This window comes from Caretta caretta, chromosome 2 (assembly GCF_965140235.1).
Source record: "Caretta caretta isolate rCarCar2 chromosome 2, rCarCar1.hap1, whole genome shotgun sequence".
NCBI lineage: Eukaryota > Metazoa > Chordata > Testudines > Cheloniidae > Caretta > Caretta caretta.
Genome location: NC_134207.1, coordinates 2935644 through 2953930, shown reverse-complemented (window position 1 = coordinate 2953930; position 18287 = coordinate 2935644). Strand labels below are relative to the sequence as shown.

At 62.6% G+C, this 18287-nt stretch overlaps 1 protein-coding gene and 1 long non-coding RNA gene across 4 annotated transcripts; both read right to left on the bottom strand.

The window, feature by feature from the left end:
• Positions 1–909: 909 nt before the first annotated feature.
• LOC125632946 (riboflavin transporter 2-like) lies at positions 910–13424 on the bottom strand. 2 transcript variants are annotated; one of them, XM_048841899.2, is made up of 4 exons: positions 12787–13424; positions 3788–4795; positions 2997–3120; positions 910–2775 (listed from the first exon to the last, which is right to left on the bottom strand). In XM_048841899.2, exons 2-4 carry the CDS (start codon positions 4771–4773, stop codon positions 2563–2565), a joined length of 1323 nt encoding a protein of 440 aa, XP_048697856.2. In that variant the 5' UTR covers positions 4774–4795; positions 12787–13424; the 3' UTR covers positions 910–2562. The 2 variants fall into 2 exon arrangements, with proteins under 2 accessions (XP_048697856.2, XP_074980973.1); XM_075124872.1 differs by lacking the exon at positions 12787–13424 and adding an exon at positions 8356–8424.
• Positions 13425–14009: 585 nt separating this feature from the next.
• Positions 14010–17899, bottom strand: LOC142070919 (uncharacterized). Of its 2 annotated transcripts, none has more exons than XR_012666839.1 (3): positions 17652–17899; positions 16719–16841; positions 14010–14759 (listed from the first exon to the last, which is right to left on the bottom strand). It is a non-coding gene; the product is annotated as an uncharacterized LOC142070919 (long non-coding RNA). The 2 variants fall into 2 exon arrangements; XR_012666838.1 differs by having other exon boundaries at positions 16723–16841.
• Positions 17900–18287: the final 388 nt, after the last annotated feature.

Here is an 18287-nt window from a genome sequence, read left to right as displayed (position 1 = left end):
GGGCGAGAGTGGGAGGTGAGGCGGGTTCTTGGGCTCTGGGTGCCATCTGCTCCCTGGGCGCCGAGGCAGGGGAGAGACGTCCTGCAGGACCCTGCTCACCTGCTGCCGGGCCATGCCTGGGCCACTTGCTTCTGCCCTTAGATCCCTGAAGGGGAAGGGGGGCTGGGTGTCTTCAGGGAGAGTTGCCCCAAAATCCTTTGCACCAGCTGCCCTCCCTTCCTGTGACACACTGTACCTCAGAAGGACACTGAACCCCCCTAGTCATCATTCCTACATGGCTGTGATAGTCCAGACAAAGCACCCATGTAAGGTATCATAGGAAAAGTCAAGAGCTGCTGAAACCAGTTGTCCTATTTCAATAGGTGTATCATTAGCGTGTACCCAGGTATGCGATTTTGCTGTATGAGTGTTACCAAAATGAGCTGTAAGGTTCCTAGTTACCGGCAAAGGATCCCTGCGCCGGTCGGGGTTGACCAGTGACCACCCATTAATCAAATGTGTGACTCAACTGCCCAAGCACCACACAATGGGAACTGATCGGTCACCGTGACTCGGGGCCCAGCAGGGCTGGCTTCTGCCAGGCACATGGGCCAAAGGTACAAAATAAGGAACAGTTGCAGCATGAGAAGCCTTTCTCCACCCCCCCCCCCCCCGCCCCACACTGGAAACAACTGGGATGCCGAGAAGATGAAGCTCATCGGAGGGCACTGGTTCAGACGTCAGGAGGGACGTCTGAGCGTTAAGGACTGTAACCGGCAGTGGGGTGAGGACATTGCTTCTTTCCAATGCTCTTTAGTTTATAGAATTTAGACTGGGCACTTATTTTCTTCTCTTGGAAACCATCTCTGTCCTTTTCTGCCTGCCACTTATAACCACTTAAAATCGATCTTTCTGGAGTTAATAAACGTGTTTTATATTTTAACTAAAACCGTGTATTTTGCTTGAAGTGCTGGGGAAACTTCTGCTTAGTATCCAAAAACTGGTGCGTGTCCTCGCCACGTTGAGGGAGGGGGCAGGCTGGGTTATAAACTTACACTGGTCAGGCTTGTGATCAGGGCAGGATGGTACAGCTCTGGGGGCAACTGGCTGGAGTCTCTCTGCTGTTAGCTCATAAGTGGCTGGGAGAAGCAGTCATGTAACTCAGCTGGACATGTCCCTGCCTGTGGATGGCTGGGTGAGTTCAGGACCTGGAGGGGTTTGCAGCTTGCCACAGCCTCACCATGTGAGAGGGAGCCCCAGTGAGTAAGCCAGAGAGCTTAGTGGTACCACAGTACCACTTTGCAGCATCCCAGGGAACCCATCACGCTCCCCCTTTGAATCACCCAAGCCACAACAATGGCCTCTGGGAGCTTCTTTGGGAACCTGCCAGCTGGGTTGGACACAGAAGGGGAGCCAAACTTCTACCCAGGAATTAATGCACCTCACCGGGGAGTTCTTACGGGTCACCCCTTCCCCCCAACATGGTCACCCAGCCTTTCCTACGACCCACACTAAGAGCAACCTGCTGCCCTGCTTGGTGCTAGCTGCCCACAGGGGGTGGGCTGCCTAGCAGGGAATGGCTCGAGCACACGTAGGCAGGAGGATTAGAACTGGGGTCCTTTGGTTTCACAGCACAGAATTCTGCTGTCTGAGCTAGAGGAGTCACTCTGGTCATGGGCTGCTGCAGCAGTAGTAGGCTCTTATCCTCTGTGGCCCAGCAGCTAGAGGGGACAAACCCCCTGACCAATGGGTTTCATACACCTCACACCTGGTGACCTTTAGTCGAAGCAGGGAGGCCAGGCCCCACTGTCCATTTCAGGACAGGCTGAGGGAGGGCGGCGGGCTGGGGAGCAGGGTCCAGTCCTTACCTGCTCTGGGGCAGCACAGTTGGTCCCAGCCCGTCCTGGCTCTGATGTTTCAAACCCCCCGGGGGAAGTGGGAGTTGTTTCCTAGAGCAGCTTTTACCAGGCAGCTCAGCAGCTGACCGAGAGCAGCCCGGTGACACGTTCCGGTACCCAGGTGATGGGGATCTCTGAAGGCACTGGGCTGCTCCTGTCATCTTGCACAGCAGCGGGTGGCAGGACTCCTGGGTTCTATTCCCATCTCAGCCACTGACTTGCTGGGTGACCTTGGGCAAGTCCCTTCACCTCCCAGTGCCTCAGTTTCCCCATGTGTGAAATGGGCATAATCCTGATCTACCAGGGGGTTAATGGAGCAGCTCTTGCTCAGTGCTTAGAATTGTCCCCAGGGGGAGAGGATGCCAGGGTGGTGGGCACAGTGTAATAACCTGAGTGGAACAAACACATCTGTGGCCATGCGAGTTATCCCAGCACTGCACACTGGCCACTCCCTGCATCACAGTGACAGCCAGTACAGAGGTCAAAAACTCCAGCGCCTCAGCCCAGGCCCCACCGACTTGGGTTAACGGAGCATCACCAGTAGCTGATAGCAGTATAGGGCTGATGACGCTGGCTGGCGCAGTTCATCCAGCAGAGGGTGGTGGTGCTGTGCCAGTAGGAGGAGTGTTCCCGGGGAAGCCCCGTCTGGGCCCGCGAGCGAGCGCTGAGGCTGGACGCACGGAGCTCAGCTGGGGCAGCGGGTGTTGCAGGGGTCTCCGGAGTGGAAGAGGCTGTAGACGCTGACCAGCGGGAACATGGTGAGGGCCCCCAGCATGGAGCCCAGCTGCACCACGGCCCCGCACCACACCAGGGCGCTGTGCCCCTCGTCCCGCAGGATCACGCCGATCATCAGCTTCACGTAGGACAGCGAGCCCACGAAGAGAACCCAGCACAGCACCTGGCCAGGGGAGAGCGCGGCACGTCAGGCAGGCCCAGCCCTGGCCTCCCAACGCGGCCCCTATGGGGGGCACCAAGCAGGCTACTCATCCCGGGCCTGGGGGTGGGGGACGGGGGGCAGTGGGACTGCGCAGCTGCCTGCCGACGCCAGGGACTCGTGGCAGAGTCGGGATCCCTTGGCCGAAGGGCAGAGGGCCGGAGCGGGGGCTTGCGCTGACTTACGACGAGCACCACCCCGGCGTGGCTGTGCAGCAGGGGCGGGCACGGGCTCAGCACCGCCATGGCCATGAGGTAGCAGCCGAACCCGGAGCCCGCCGCGGACAGGAGGCCGAGCGTCAGCAAACACCTGGGGGGCAAAGCACCGGGGGGTGAAGGGAGAAGCGTCAGTTAGCCCCAGTGACCCCAGCCCCTACCCCAGGCCCTGCCCCACCATGATACCCACCTGCCCCAACTCCCAGGCCCTGACCCCCAGTGATGCCAGCCCCTACCCGCAGACCCCCGGGTCCTGCTCCCCTGCCCTCCGTGATGCCTGCCTGCCCCAGGTCCCCCAGACCTCCAGGCCCTGCCCCCGCCCGTGATACCTGCCTGCCCCAGCTCCCCCAGCCTGCCCCAGACCCCCAGGTCCTGCCCCCCCATGATACCTGTCTGCTCCAGCTCCCCCAGCTCCCCCAGGCAGCCTACTCCAACCCCCACGCCCTGACTCGCAGTGACCCCAGACCCTATCCCCAGGCCATGACCCCCCCGTGATACCCGCCTGTCCCAGCTCCCCAGTGACGCCAGCCTGCCCCAACCCCCACCCAGAGTGGTGCCAGTCTCCCCTCAGCCCTCTTGGTGACCCTGGACCATCCTGGCACCCTCTGCAGCAGGGGCATTAAACTCAGCTCCTGCAGCTGCCCAGCCCGGTGCCAAGCCACGGTGCTCCTGGTGCCATGGGAGGGCAGCTCCGGTGGCCGGGTGTGGGGCGCCCCCCAGCTGGGGGAGCAGCACGTCTGCGTGGCCGCCGGGACGCCCACCTGTTGGGCAGGAACATGCCGATGAAGCAGGCGAGTGGGTTGGCCATGGCGGCCAGCGTGGCCGAGAGGTGGTAGGCTGAGTTGCCGTAGGGCAGGCAGGAGTAGGACTGCACTGCGGGCAGCACCGCATTGGTCAGCGCGTTGACCCAGGCCAGCACCAGGAAGATGTAGGCCACCTGGGGCCAGGAGTACCTGCCGGTGCCGAAGTAGCTGTTGAGCCAGCAGCTCTCGCTGGGGCTGACCGTGGGCTGCTCCTTCACCATGGCCTGCAGGCCCGAGCCTGCCTCCACCCGGGCCTGGGCCCGGAACCGCTCCTTGGCCCGCTCCTGCCGGGCGGCCGGGAGGCGGTTGAGCAGGACGAAGGCGGCAAGACACAGGCCCATCATGCCGCCGAGGAAGAGGAAGAAGAAGCGAATGGAGAACCTGGCCGGCTGGTACTCCGTCCACAGCCCCGTGCCCGATGCGTTCCCCGCCAGGCTGCCGTTCACACACCGGGCCACCCCCACCCCCTGGGCCAGGGCCACCAGGCCGGGCACCAGGCCGCTCAGCCCCTCGCCCACAAAGTAGGTGGTCAGGTACTGGGCCCGGAATCGCAACATGAAGGGCAGGAAGGTGACGGAGGAGGTACAGTCCACCAGGGAGAGGAAGAAGAGAAGGATGAGGAGGGCGGTGCTGTGGGCTGTGCCCCCCACCACGCTGGTCTCCTGCCAGAAGAAGGCCAGCAGGACGCAGGCCAGCACCCCGAGGCTGATGATGGTGTAGATGGTGCCGGCCTCGCTGAGCTGCCCGGGCTGGAGGTGGTGCATGAGAGTGACGAAGAGCGGCCCCACGTTGGCGAACTGGATCAGCACCGTGAGGTAGGACGGCAGGTACCAGCCCTCCGGCACCTGGGGCACAAGGAGGGGCAGCTCCACCCACATGCCGTTGATGGCCACCCACGAGCCCGTGCCCAGGAGGCAGGCGAGGATGTGCACCACCAGCGCCATGGCTTCCGCCGGCACGCTGGGCCTGAGAGCCAAACAGAGAGGGAGGCATTACATCAGAGCGGCGGGCATGCGGCCAGGGCCCCGGGGTGGGGGCACAGCTGCAGGCCCAGCACAGGGCCAGGACAGGGGCTCCCTGGAAAGCCAGCGCAGCAGCCTGGATGTGACCCCAAAGCCGGATAACCCCCTGCTGCCCCCACAAAGCCAGGGTAACCCCCCACCATCACCTCCTCGCACCTGTGTACCACGCCCTGCCCCTCAAGACAGGGTAACCCCCAGCACCACCAGATAACCCCCTGCCCCCTCATGTGACGAAGTGGGACTGTTCTTAATGTTTCCTCTGAATAGTGTGGGGGTACCTCAGTTTCCCCCAGGCAGTTCTTAAGTATCTAGGGGGTGGAGTAAGGGTGTATGATCATTGCAGAGCCCTAGAGGGCAGGTGTGTGCAGGAGTCTGGACACAGAGAATGGCCGACACCCTGTTTCCTGGCAACTGATGGCCTGGGCCCTTCCCCCCTGCAAGGTGAGAGCTAAAGGGTTGGAGAACAAAGGAATCAGGTGACCTCCTGGCCCGGGAAAGGAACAAAGCCCAGAGGAGGAGGGGCTGGAGGGAGTTTCAGTTTGGGGCTGGCTGGGACATGGAGTGAAGTGCAGACGTGGTTGTCTGGCTCACTGCCCCCCAAAATGGACCCAGCTGAGGGGTCCCGTTCTCTGCACCTGCAAGCTCTGTTTTAGACCATGTTCCTGTCGTCTAATAAACCTCCTGTTTTACTGGCTGGCTGAGAGTCACGTCTGACTGCGAAGTTGGGGTGCAGGACCCTCTGGCTTCCCCAGGAGCCCCGCCTGAGCGGACTCGCTGGGGGAAGCGCACGGAGGGGCAGAGGATGCTGAATGCTCCGAGGTCAGACCCAGGAAGGTGGAAGCTGTGTGAGCTGTGTGTCCTGAAGACAGGCTGCTCACAGAAAGGCGACTGCCCCAGAGTCCTGACTGGCTTCATGGGGAGCAGTTCCAGAGCATCGCCCAGGGACTCCGTGACACCCCCTGCCCCCTCCCAAAGCTGGGGCAACCCCCTGCCAGCCCCCAAAGCCGGGGTACCCCCCACCATCAACTCCTCCCATCTGTGCACCATGCCCTGCCCCTCCAAGCCAGGGTAACCCCCAGCACCACCTCCTCCTGCCTGCGTGCCATGCTCGACCTCCCCCCACAACCCCAAGGCAGCAAGGAGCAGCGAGCTTCCCAATGGGACCAGCCTTGGGAAGCCCAGTCCCAGGGATGCACGCACACCCCAACACACGGACATGTGCAGCATGTGCGGCACACACACACAGAGACACACGTGCATGTACACCCCCACAGGCACACACACACACACACACACGTACACCCCCACAGGCACACACACACACACACACACACGTGCGTGTACACCCCCACAGGCACACACACACACACACACGTGCGTGTACACCCCCAGAGGCACACACACACACAGAGACACACGTGCGTGCACACCCCCACAGGCACACACACACACACACATACACACACACAGAGACACACGTGCATGTACACCCCCAGAGGCACACACACACACACACACACTGAGACACACGTGCGTGTACACCCCCAGAGGCACACACACACACACACACACACTGAGACACACGTGCGTGCACACCCCAGAGGCACACACACAGACACATGTGCATGCACACCCCCACAGGCACACACACACACACACACACACACATACACACAGAGACACACGTGCGTGTACACCCCCAGAGGCGCACACACACACACACAGAGACACATGTGTGTGCACACCCCCACAGGCACACACCCCCACAGAGACACACGTGCGTGCACACCCCCAGAGGCACACACACACATACACACACACACAGAGACACACGTGCGTGCACACACACACATACACACACACAGAGACACACGTGCATGCACACCCCCAGAGGCGCGCGCACACACGCACACACACACACACACACGCTGGTACAGGCAGCGGCTTGGCCCTTTGCTGAGCTGGAGACCAGGCCCCTGGCTGCCAGCAGCGGGACCCTTGGCACGAGCCCTTTTCTCCTGCTGTGAAATGTCCCGCAGCAGCCAGGGCTGCAGGGACTGGGCCGCTCCTCTGGCGCTCACGACACCTGCCCAGAGAGGCTGTGTCGCCTAGTGGGCACAGCACAGGATTCGGCGGCAGGACTCCTGGCGTCTAAGCCTGCCTCTGCTGGTGACTCCCTGTGTGACTTTGGGCATGCTCCTGTCTTGTTCTGTGCCTCAGTTTCCTCCTCTATAGAGCCGCCAGTCTGTGAGGAACATGGAGCCTGGCACAGGAGCCAGCCAAGGTCAGGTGCTGTCTGTGCGCCCGTCCCGGACGGCGCTGGAGCCGGGGGCGGGAGGGGGAACCCAGGGCTCCAGTATGGGGCAGGGACACGGCTGAAGCTCGGCTCTGACCAGCCTGCATTGCAAGGGCGACCCCTGGTGGTAGCCTAGCTGGAGCCAGAGCCGCTCCCCGTGGTGGGGCTGGGCAGGGAGCTGGGCTCGCGCCCCGCCGGGCTGGGATCAGACCATGCCAGATGCCCCTCTCCTGTGGCTCTCAGAGCCTAGCAGAGTTTCCTGGCCCAGCCGAGCTATGGGCCCCCCCGGGGCGTCCCGGTAGGATCCTCCCAGCACAGCCTGGGCGCGGAGAGCCCTGCAGAGCTCCCTGCAAGCCGAGGCTGGTGCGGCCGAGCCCAGCGTGGAGGGGCTCGCTCGGCGGGTGCCTCAGGGATGGGCTATTGGCCTCATGCGTAGCCTCCATTTACCACAGTACTTTGGCTGGGCTGGGTGCCCCCGGGGCTGCCCAGGCCGCTGGTCCTTTTGGGGACTGGGCACCTGGCTCTGGCCTGTGGCTCCTGGCTGCCCAGTGCATGGCCCTCACTCAGCTGCCCCTGGAAGAGGCTCTGCCTGCCTCGCCCTGCTCGTCTCCATCTCCAGCACTCGTCCCCCTCGCCCTCCCTGGGACCCAGCCAGCTGGCACAGCAGGGAGCAGACCCCAGCGGTCTGGCCCCCCAGGCCTGGCCCTTGCCCATGAGCCCCTCTGCCAGCTCAGAGCTCCACGCCGTGGGCTGGGAGCTGTGGGCGAAGGACCCGGCCTGGCCCAGCACACAGGGGGCAGACGGTGTTCAGGCCGTGCCGGCCAGACCAACTGGGTGAAGCATGGCCCCTGCCTAGTGCCCTGCTGCTGGGGCTAGGCGCCAGGCCCAGGAGGGAGCGGCAGGGGCCAGGGGTGCGAGGGCCAGGAAGGGGGGCGGGGACGCATCTCTGGAGAAGGATCTGGGAGGTGGGGTGGGGGGACAGCTGAGAGAGGCTAGAGTGAACGATCCTGGGGATGGGTGCGGGGGGTGGGCAAGGGGCAGATGGGGAGGTAGGAGCTGCAGGAGGGCTGAGGGGAGGAGGCAGAGGGGTAGGGGTCATGGGCCCCGCTACAGCCCCTGCTCCATCAGGGCTCTAATCCCTCAAACCCCCTGCCCCCCATGCCGCAGCAGGGGGCTGCTCTGGCTGCAGCTTCAGGGAAGGATTGTACCTGAGACGCTCTGGTGCGAGACCTGGAGCGAGGTCCGGGTGCGGCTGGGCCTGGCTGGCTGTCCGTGGATTGCTCCGATGCCCAGCAAAGCCTTCCTGGGGATGCTGAGGGTTACAGGGCTGCAGATCACCCGAGGCAGGGAGAGAGGTGGCTGATCTGCACAGGAATCCTTTGCCTCTTGTGGGGTGTCTGTGCCCCCCACATTGACACCCGAGGCTGTGGGGTGGACCGTGGGTGGGCTGCAGGATGCAGAGCCGGCCTGGCCAGGCTGCCCCCTGCCCTTTGCACCCGCGGCGTCCCCAGCAGATCAGAAAGACTAGTGCAGCGTCACCGACTGGAGAGTTTCTTGGCAGTCTCCCGGTGTTTTCCTTACAGCGCCAGCTCCTTCAGTCAGGGGGTTCGGGGAGAACCGCAGCCTCCACTGAGCACACAGGGCTCTGGAGAAAAGCTGGAAACGGCTCCCGAGTGCCACCCTAGAGGCCCAGCCTGTGTCTGCACGACGGACGACTCCGGCCCAGCCGTGCCCAGCGGGGCATGGTGGGGTGTGACGCTGCACCTTCACCAGCGTAACGGGCGTCATTCGGGGCTGGGGGGTGGAATTAGCCAGCGGTAGAAGTTCAGCTTGGCCAGTGCAGGACACCAGCGCTGCTGGGACACTGGCCCCGAACGTTTCTCTCCGGTGCTTGGCTGCCTGGTTCTTGCTCCCGTGCCCAGGTTCTGCCGTGAACTCCACGTGGGGGCTTGGGAAGGAGTTTCCCCCCTGTTAGACTAGCAGGGACCTTGAGCGTGTGGGTCACTTGCCAGGGTTAGCTGGGTGTCTCTCGCTGAATCCATTCCCTGCCACTGGGGAGCCTCGGGCACCGGTGCCCCTGGGTCCCTGCTGTTCTCTGCCTGTGCCACACACCAGTCCAGTCTGCTGTGGGTCTTCTCACCATAGCTGAGTTTAGGGTGCGGGTGTTGACTGGCTGAGAGGTTGCTTCCCATAACCCCGAATGGGCAGAAATGGGTTTTGCAGGTGGCCAGGTCCTGGCTGAGCAGTTTGCAAAGCTCTGCGGGGAGCTCACGGCATCGCTCGCTGTGCCAGGGCACCTAGGGCCCGGGAAAGGCCTCTCTAGCTACTGTGTACATCACACCCCAGAAAGGACGAACCCTCGGCCTTGGACTGGAAGGGGGCGCTGGGGCCAGCCTGGCACTGCCCTGGGGATATGGCGCTGAGACCTCTGCGTTTCCCTGCTGCTCTGGCAGCGCCCCGGGGGGATCTCCACGTGCTCGGGCTGTGCTCTGCCTGTGAAACGCGCCCCCGGCCCTGTAATAAGTGACCACAGCTCGGTTAGGCTTTAACTCCTGCTCTGGGGCTGCAGGCAGCTCCCAGGGAGTCGCTACGCTCAGCATTGAATGCCTGGGCCAAGGTCCGGCCATTGGGGTCACCCGGTTGGCTTGACCCTCTCACGGGACTGAGCAGAGCCAGCGGCCAGGACCGGCCAAGATTAACCCTCCTTTTCCGGCTGCTCCCGCGCTCTGGGAAGGGTCACAAAGGATTCCAGGGACGCCTGGCACGGCCCGGGGGCTGCAGGTCTGGTGGGGGGGGGAGGAGCGGCCTAGTGACCCGCTTGACGCTGTAACGCTCAATTAACCCTTCATTACGACGCTGCTCATCATCCCCGAGCCCTGTGGGACGACTCGTGCTGCCGTTTCCTTGGGCTGCCCCAGGGCTCTGTGTCCAGCTTACACCCAGGCTGGCGGCTTTGATCTGTGTTTCTGCAGCACCTTGCACAAGGGGGGCCTGGCCCAGGAGTGGGGGGTGTCTTGAGCCCTTCTCCCCGTGGGGGGAGCCAGGGTGCGTGTGGGAAGCCCTCCCCCAGGCAGCACATGACTGCCAGCTTCTGCCTGCCCCCCCTCCCCCCCTGCAGTCCCCCCCAACACTGAGCGAGCCTGGGATGTGACCCAAGGGGAGGCAAGACCTCCCCTCCTCACTGTGCACCCCCCGTTCTCTGGCTGCTCAGTCTGCATCCAGCACACAACAGACACAGCTGGGCCCCTGGGGGGGGGGCAGGGGGAGGGCTGGGCCCCAGGATCTGACTGACCCGAGGCAGAGTCCAGCACCTGGACCATCTGGGGCAATGCATCGGGCCAGCAGTCCATTCCTGTCTTGTCAGATACTGTCACTCAGTTCCCCCGGCCTGGGGGATGGAGCTAAATCCCTGCTGGGAAAAGCCCCTGGTGGGTAAATGAGCTGCAGCCCCAGAGCTCAGAGGCAGGAAAGGCCCCGTGGGGGCTCATCTGTTCCTCCTCCAGGGGCAGGGCAGGCTTCCTGCTGCAGCCTGGTCTCTGGGGTCACGTTAGGCCCCAAGCAATGCGGGTCTCCCCTTCCCCTGGGGGACGAATCCCCACTGGGACGTGTCCAGCTAGTCAGCCCCAGTGTCCGTTCCCCCAGGTGCGTGTGCGGCGCCGGCAGCGTGAACGTGAGCGTGAGCACGAGGGGATTCTGGCTGGGGTCCCCGTGGGAGAGGGCTCTGCACCGTCACCCCTGGGCACCTTGTACCCTGTGCACTCACACGGGTCCCCACCCAGGGCTGGTGTCCCGCTGCGAGCTGGGGCTCTGCCCACGGGACAAATGGCTGCAATGCCGGTCCTCCGGCAGGCACCACCGCACACCCCCTGGGTCACCCGACAGGCGTCACCGCACACCCATCCACCTACGCACGCACACACACACACCATGTCACCCGACAGGCATCACACGCACACACACACACACACACCCCATGTCACCCGACAGGCGTCATCACACACACACACACCATGTCACCTGACAGGCATCACACACACATGCACACACCCCATGCCACTCGACAGGCTTCATCACACACACACACACACACACACACACACACACACACACCATGTCACCTGACAGGCATCACACACACACGCACACACACCATGCCACTCGACAGGCTTCATCACACACACACACACACACGCACACACAACCCATGCCACTCGACAGGCGTCATCACACACACACACACGCACCATGTCACCCAACAGGCGTCATCACACACACACACACACACACACCATGTCACCCAACAGGCGTCATCACACACACACACACACCATGTCACTCGACAGGCATCACACACGCACACACACACACGCACACACAACCCATGCCACTCGACAGGCGTCATCACACACACACACACACACCATGTCACCCAACAGGCGTCATCACACACACACACACACACACACCATGTCACCCAACAGGCATCATCACACACACACACACACACACCATGTCACTCGACAGGCATCACACATGCACACACACACACACGCACACACAACCCATGCCACTCGACAGGCGTCATCACACACACACACACACCATGTCACCCAACAGGCGTCATCACACACACACACACACACGCACACACACCCCATGTCACTCAACAGGCATCACACACGCACACACATACACGCACACACACCCCATGTCACTCGACAGGCGTCATCACACACACACCATGTCACCCGACAGGCATTATCATACACACCCCACCCCATGTCACTCAACAAGCGTCATATCCCTCTCTCTCGCACACACACACACACACGCACACAACCCCCCCCATGTCACTCAACAGGCATCATCACACAGACACACACACACATGCTCACAAACACAGCATGTCACTTGACTGGTGTCATCACACACACACACATGCACACGCACACCCACAGCAAGTCACTTGACAGGTGTGATCACACACACACACACACATCACTCGACAGGCATCATCTCTCTCTCTCTCTCTAATACACACATGCACACATCATGTCACTTGACAGGCATCTCACCCACACACCTACACACCTGCACTCACACACACACATACAGCCCCCATGTCACCCGATAGGCATCATCACACGCACACCCCCCCATGTCACTTGACAGGTGTCATCACACATACACACACACACCTCATGTCACTCAACAGGCATCATCTCTCTTTCTCTCTCTCTCTCTCTCTCTCTCTCACACACACACACACGTACACACCATGTCACCCAACAGGCATCATCACACACACACACACACATGCATGCACACCACCGCCCATGTCACCTGACAGGCATCATCACACACATACACACATGCCCATACACACACCATGTCACCAGAGAGGTGTCATCACACACCCACCATGTCACCCGACAGGCATCTCTCTCTCTCTCTCTCTCTCTCACACACACACACACACACACACACACGTATGTGCACAGGCAGACGCCGCCTGTTACACATTCCCGAAAAGCTCCCCCATCTCCCTTCTCTCCTCTTGCATCCCCGCCCTGTCCCTTGGCAGCCTGGCCCAGCTGCCCGCAGGTCCCCTCCCCGGCTGCTTTCCTGCCCTCTCCTACCTCGCAGAGCTGGCCTGTCCTCCCGCCGCTGACTGCTCTGAGCTGGAAGTGGAGGGCTCGGGGCCCCGCCCTGCTGCCTTAGCCTTTCCTGGCTGCTCTGCCTACGTAACATGCTGCCCGGGGCAGTGGCAGAGATTGGCCCTCTGTTGGGCCGGGATGCTGCCCTGGAGGTGGGCAGGGGAGCGCGGGCTGCCCTGGCCCGTGTAACCGCCTGGCCCGGGGGGTTTATGGCTCTGGGGCCCAGCCGCAGCAGGGGTGAGGAGGGACGGAGCCCAGCCGGGGGATGGCATGAAGCCACTTCGCTCGGCGGGAGATGGAGGGGGCTGCAGAGGCACCTGGCCCAGCTGGTGAACCTGCCTCGGGTGAAATTAACTGGGCACAGTGCATGTGACTCTCCTATGGGTCTGCCTGTGGTCTCTCCTCCTGGACTTTGATCAGAAGCTCTGTGGGGCAGGGGTGGGCTCTTTATTCTGGGGTTGTGCAGCACCGAATGCAGCGGGGGCCTGGGCCGTGGCTGGGGCTCCCAGGCGGAGCCAGAATCCACCTCATGCAGTGTGGAAGGACTGGTGCCAGGGCTGCAAGCTGGGCAAGAGCAGAATGAAGCTGCCCGTATCTGACCTTGGCCCCCTGGGGCAGACGTCCTGTGATACTGGCTGTAATGCCAGTGCACAGCCCCGCCCCCCACCCCCCAGAGCCCTGCCTCATTCAGTGCACAGCCCCCACCCCCCGGAGCCCTGCCTCATTCAGTGCACAGCCCCCACCCCCCGGAGCCCTGCCTCATTCAGTGCACAGGCCCCCCTCCCCCCAGAGCCCTGCCTCATTCAGTGCACAGCCCCCACCCCCCAGAGCCCTGCCTCATTCAGTGCACAGCCCCCACCCCCCGGAGCCCTGCCTCATTCAGTGCACAGCCCCCACCCCCCGGAGCCCTGCCTCATTCAGTGCACAGGCCCCCCTCCCCCCAGAGCCCTGCCTCATTCAGTGCACAGCCCCCACCCCCCAGAGCCCTGCCTCATTCAGTGCACAGCCCCCACCCCCCGGAGCCCTGCCTCATTCAGTGCACAGCCCCCACCCCCCGGAGCCCTGCCTCATTCAGTGCACAGGCCCCCTCACCCCCTAGAGCCCTGCCTCATTCAGTGCACAGCCCTCCCCCCAGAGCCCTGCCTCATTCAGTGCACAGCCCCCCAACCTTCAGAGACCTGCCTCATTCAGTGCACAGGCCCCTTCTCCCCCCAGAGCCCTGCCTCATTCAGTGCTGGGGATCGCGGACACCCCAGCACTGCAGTGCCTGAAGGAAGCGCTGTGCATGCAGCCAGCATGGGGAGGGCTAACAGCATCGCTCTGGGTGCTCTCTGTGGCCAGCAGGCTCGAGAAGCACCTGTCCAGTCATTACGACCTAGCTTGGCTGTTTGCTGGCGCGAGGGGCCCCACGGGGACTAGCCCCATCCTCAGAGCTGGAGACAAGCCCTGGCGGGGCACTCACATGGCCAGTCAGCATTGCAGCAGGGCTGAGAAGCCGGAAGCCCCTGACCCCCCAGGCTGGACCCTGCTGCCGCCCCAGCCCATCGCACACTTGAGCCGGTGCCGGCAGCTGAGCCAGGACTGTTCCAGGGACAGGAGGTGGCTTTACTTGCTGGGATCCTGGGGGGCAAAGGTTCCTCTCCCGGGGGACACAGCTCGCTCATGCGTCAGCAGTGAGTCCCTGTGGCAGGGGCCGGTCGGTGCCCACAGCGGCTAAGGCAGGAAGAGGTGCCCAGCCTGGCGTTGCAGAGCGGCCATGGGGCGGGTGGTGCCGCGCTCTGCCCAGGTGCAGCAGCTGCTCACACAGACCAGGCTGGGCAGGATTTGGCGGATAATCGGTGTCCATTTCTGAGCATATTTGTATTGATTTGGATTTCACAGCTGCGGGATATTCCGGGGAGCGTCAGACGATGATGGAATGACGGGGCAGATGCAGAACGTTAAATCCAGACCACCTGTAACACACACAGCAGCACCATCACGTGTCAAATTCTCCCTCGGGCCCAGCCTCCAGCCACAGGATCCCACGTTCTCGAGCCGCGGCTGGACCGTGCCCGGATCACCCAGGGAAATACTCTTCCCTGGCTTCATGCCTGTGCAGCGTAATGGAAATTCACCGATAAAAACCGGAGCCTTCCCCGCCCGGGAGAGCAGGCGGCTGCAGCCCCCCCATGCCCCGTGGGTGCTGTGAGAGCCAGGCTGGCCCCGTGCCCAGGGAAGGCCCTGCAGGGAAACAGAAGCTCTCTCCCCCGCCTGGCACAGGTGGAAGCTGAGCTGGGATGAATCAGCAAAACAGCAGCTCAGCCCTGCACATCCTGCTGTGCCCTCCCAGCCCCACCCCGCACCCCCGCCAGGGCACCCTGAGTCCCTTTCACAGTCCACCCCCCTTGGCATTAACGCTTCCCAGGCGGGCACATGGGGGAGGGCAATACTGTTCTCCACTGAGTGCCCTCCTGCAGGGTGAGTGGGGGCATGGCCCAGCCTAGGGAGAGCTCCATGCAGAGGCCGGGAATAGACACCCCAGGCAACAGAAATGGCACAGCCCCAGGGCCCACGCAGCTCTGCCGAGATGCCTAGTTCTGTTTTCTTGGCCTTCACAACATCCCCCGGCAAGGAGTTCCACAGGTTGACTGGGCGTTGCATGAAGCAATACCTCCTTTGGTTTGTTTTAATCCTGCTGCCTGTTAATTTCTTTGGGTGACCCCTAGTTCTTGTTATCAGAAGGGGTAAATAACACTTCCTTATTCACTTTCTCCACAGCAGTTCTGATTTTATAGACCTCTGTCATATCCCCCCTTACTCGTCTCTTTTCCAAGCTGAACAGTCCCGGTCTTATTAATCTCTCCTCATCCGGCTGCCGTTCCAGACCCCTTGTCATTTTTGTTGCCCTTTTCCAGTTCTAACGTTGCTTTTTTGAGCTGGGGCGACCAGCCCTGCCTGCCGTATCCAAAGCCTGGGCACACCATGGCTTTGTATAGTGGCGTTATGGTAGGAGTGTCCAGGAGTGGCAGCCACAACCCTAGCCCCCAACCAGGGCAGGGGCAACCCAACCCTGGCATGGATGGGGCACACCTTGCATTCAAGAAGCTGAAGTTGCAGGACAGGAAAGCTTCACATTGGAGCTCCCTGCACGGAGCAGCATCCTCAGGCACCAGCCTGGCCACTCCTGAGGGCACGAGTTGTGGCCTTGACCACGCTCGCTGTGACACGAGCGTCCAGGTCTCAGAGGGTACCAGTACCATCAGTGACCGCTTCCATCGCCAGGGCTCCTGTCTTGCACCCCTGCAGTGGGTGAGAGGCGCTGCTTTCCCCAGACAGCCCGAGCACCTGGCTTGATTGCACAAGCCCAGCACCCTTGGGCTGGCGCTGCCTTGGCTGGGCCGGGAGGGCTGCTGGTGACTCAGGCTCTCCCCTCTGAGTCAGAGCAGAACCGACTGCACTGTGCCCACAGGCTGGGCCTGGAGCCTGCGAGCCGCTGTAATTCCCAGGGCCCGGAGCACCAGCCCCCTGCTGCCACAGCCAAATCCCAGCAGAGGGTTTTCTGTTTGGCTTATTTAACACCCCGTCGTTTCCAAGGATGTGGGGTTCTTCCTTGGGCCCTGTTCTACACCAGTGCTGTGCCCCTGCCATGCTCCACCCCAGAGCTGGCTGGGTGTCAGCCCTGGAGTCCATGTGGCTGGAAGGAGCTGATTCCTCTGCGTCTCCCTCCAGGCTGGAGGAGCCCACTGGCCCCGTCAGGCGTGTTCAGAAGTCGGGCCTGAGCACTGCCAGCTGCTGGGGGGAGCGGTGGAAGGATGGAGCCGGCCCAGGGGAAGTGAGCTGAGCTCTAGGCACGTGTCAATGCGCAGCAGTTATGAAATTGGCCCAACCCTGACCCCAGCTCCCACGGAGAGGGGCAGGGGTGGGAGTGTTACCTACGCACTAGGGCTCTCTCCAGGGCCCAGGCCAGCGGCACACCACTCACACCCAGGCAGGTGCTTCTCCAGGCCCAGCTCCAGGGCATCCGGATGCCACCAACTGATTTAAACTGCGCCCAGCTGAGAAGAAAAACAGGAGTGATCTGTCGGCTGGGGGTGAGAGAAGGGGTGGCTTTGAAGAGCCCACAGAGGAAGAGCCAAGGCCCAAAGCTAGACCCTGCCCGTGGCTCTGAGTGCAGCGAGGCTGCGGGATCTCTTCTCTCTTGTGGCAGTGAGTTCCCCAGGCCAGACCCAGCTGTGGGGAAACTTCCATCTCCCGCACACACCAGCCTGGGCCTCTGGGCTGGCAGGTTCACTGGCACAGTGGAATGCAGCCCTGCCGGGAAGCCATGGTCTCAGGTATCTCTCCAACCGGCCCCCGTTCAGCAGGGAACCAGAGTAGTGTGGGGCAGCAGGGGCCAGGGGAAACATTAACAAGGCAGCTCCCTCACCAGCTGGAATAAGCTGCAGGATCCAAGCCCAGCAGCCCCAGATGTGTGGGGCGCCCTGGCCAGCCCTGGGCCTGCAAGATGGGGCACAATCTTCTCCCCAGCCATGGAGGGGAGGAGCGGACAGATTCCCCCGCTGTTGGCCTCCGAGAACATGAAGGCTCCGGTAGTACCCAGAACCCTTGGCAAGGGACTTTGACCTCACACTCAAAGGGACTTTGGCCCCAGCCCTGCCCTACACTGTGCAGAGCACAGCACAGCCCCCAGGGCAGGCCTAGTCATGCGCCCCACTGCCTGAGCTGCCCAACAATCAGCCTTCCAGGCACCCTTCCCCATGCAGCAGGCAGGGACCAACGCGGAGCTGCCTCCTGCCTCCCCCCCACCCCACCCCACCCCTGGTCCTGCAGCCTCCCTCCCCTCTTGAGCCAGCCCAGCTCCCCACCTCAGGTCACCTTCCCCAGGAGCTCCCCTCTACGGCCATCGCATCGCGGCAATGCTCTCCAGGACACATCGCCCCCAAGGCTCTCAGGTCACGCAGCCCCCGTCACTTGTCCTCCTGGTGCCCCTGCTGCCTGGCTCCAGGCCCAGCACAGCCCCGTGCTTCACGTGCTCCCGAGATCACACCGGCTTGTGGAGAGCAGCTGCGGTTTGGCTAGAGGCTGTAGCAATCTGAAGGCCGTAGAGCATTCCAGGAGCCGGCCCCAGGCCCAAACGCCCTCGTGGTGCGGCACGGCTGCTGCCTGCAGCTCCCTCCATCGCACGGACAAAGGGCGCACTGTTCTGCATGGACAGCGCCTGACGCTCAGCAGCCAGACCCACCCGAGGCCCAGAGCCGGGCCACGGTGCTGCCCCGGGGCATCACTAACCGGGGAGTGCTCGCACCTGCGCGGGCCACACTGGGGGCCCTGGCACCAGAGCACACTGCACCCCCCTGGAGCCAGGCTTCCTTCCTGCATGGGGCCTACACACAACTGCTGTTCAGGCGGGCCTGGCCCTCCAGTGGGGAGCCACCTCCACGGGGGCTGGCGCGCCTGGGCAGGTTGGAGGAGCAGGACCCCCGTACGCCCCAGTAGCTGCA

Bases quoted from the DNA above. Each gene is read 5' to 3' on its own strand.
- LOC125632946 (XM_048841899.2), bottom strand. From the start codon at position 4,773: ATGGCGCTGGTGGTGCACATCCTCGCCTGCCTCCTGGGCACGGGCTCG. The intron at 3,121-3,787 runs GTGGGCGTCCCG...TTTGCCCCCCAG, and splicing joins GGCATGTTCCTGCCCAACAG to GTGTTTGCTGACGCTCGGCC. The intron at 2,776-2,996 runs GTAAGTCAGCGC...TCCCCTGGCCAG, and splicing joins ACGCCGGGGTGGTGCTCGTC to GTGCTGTGCTGGGTTCTCTT.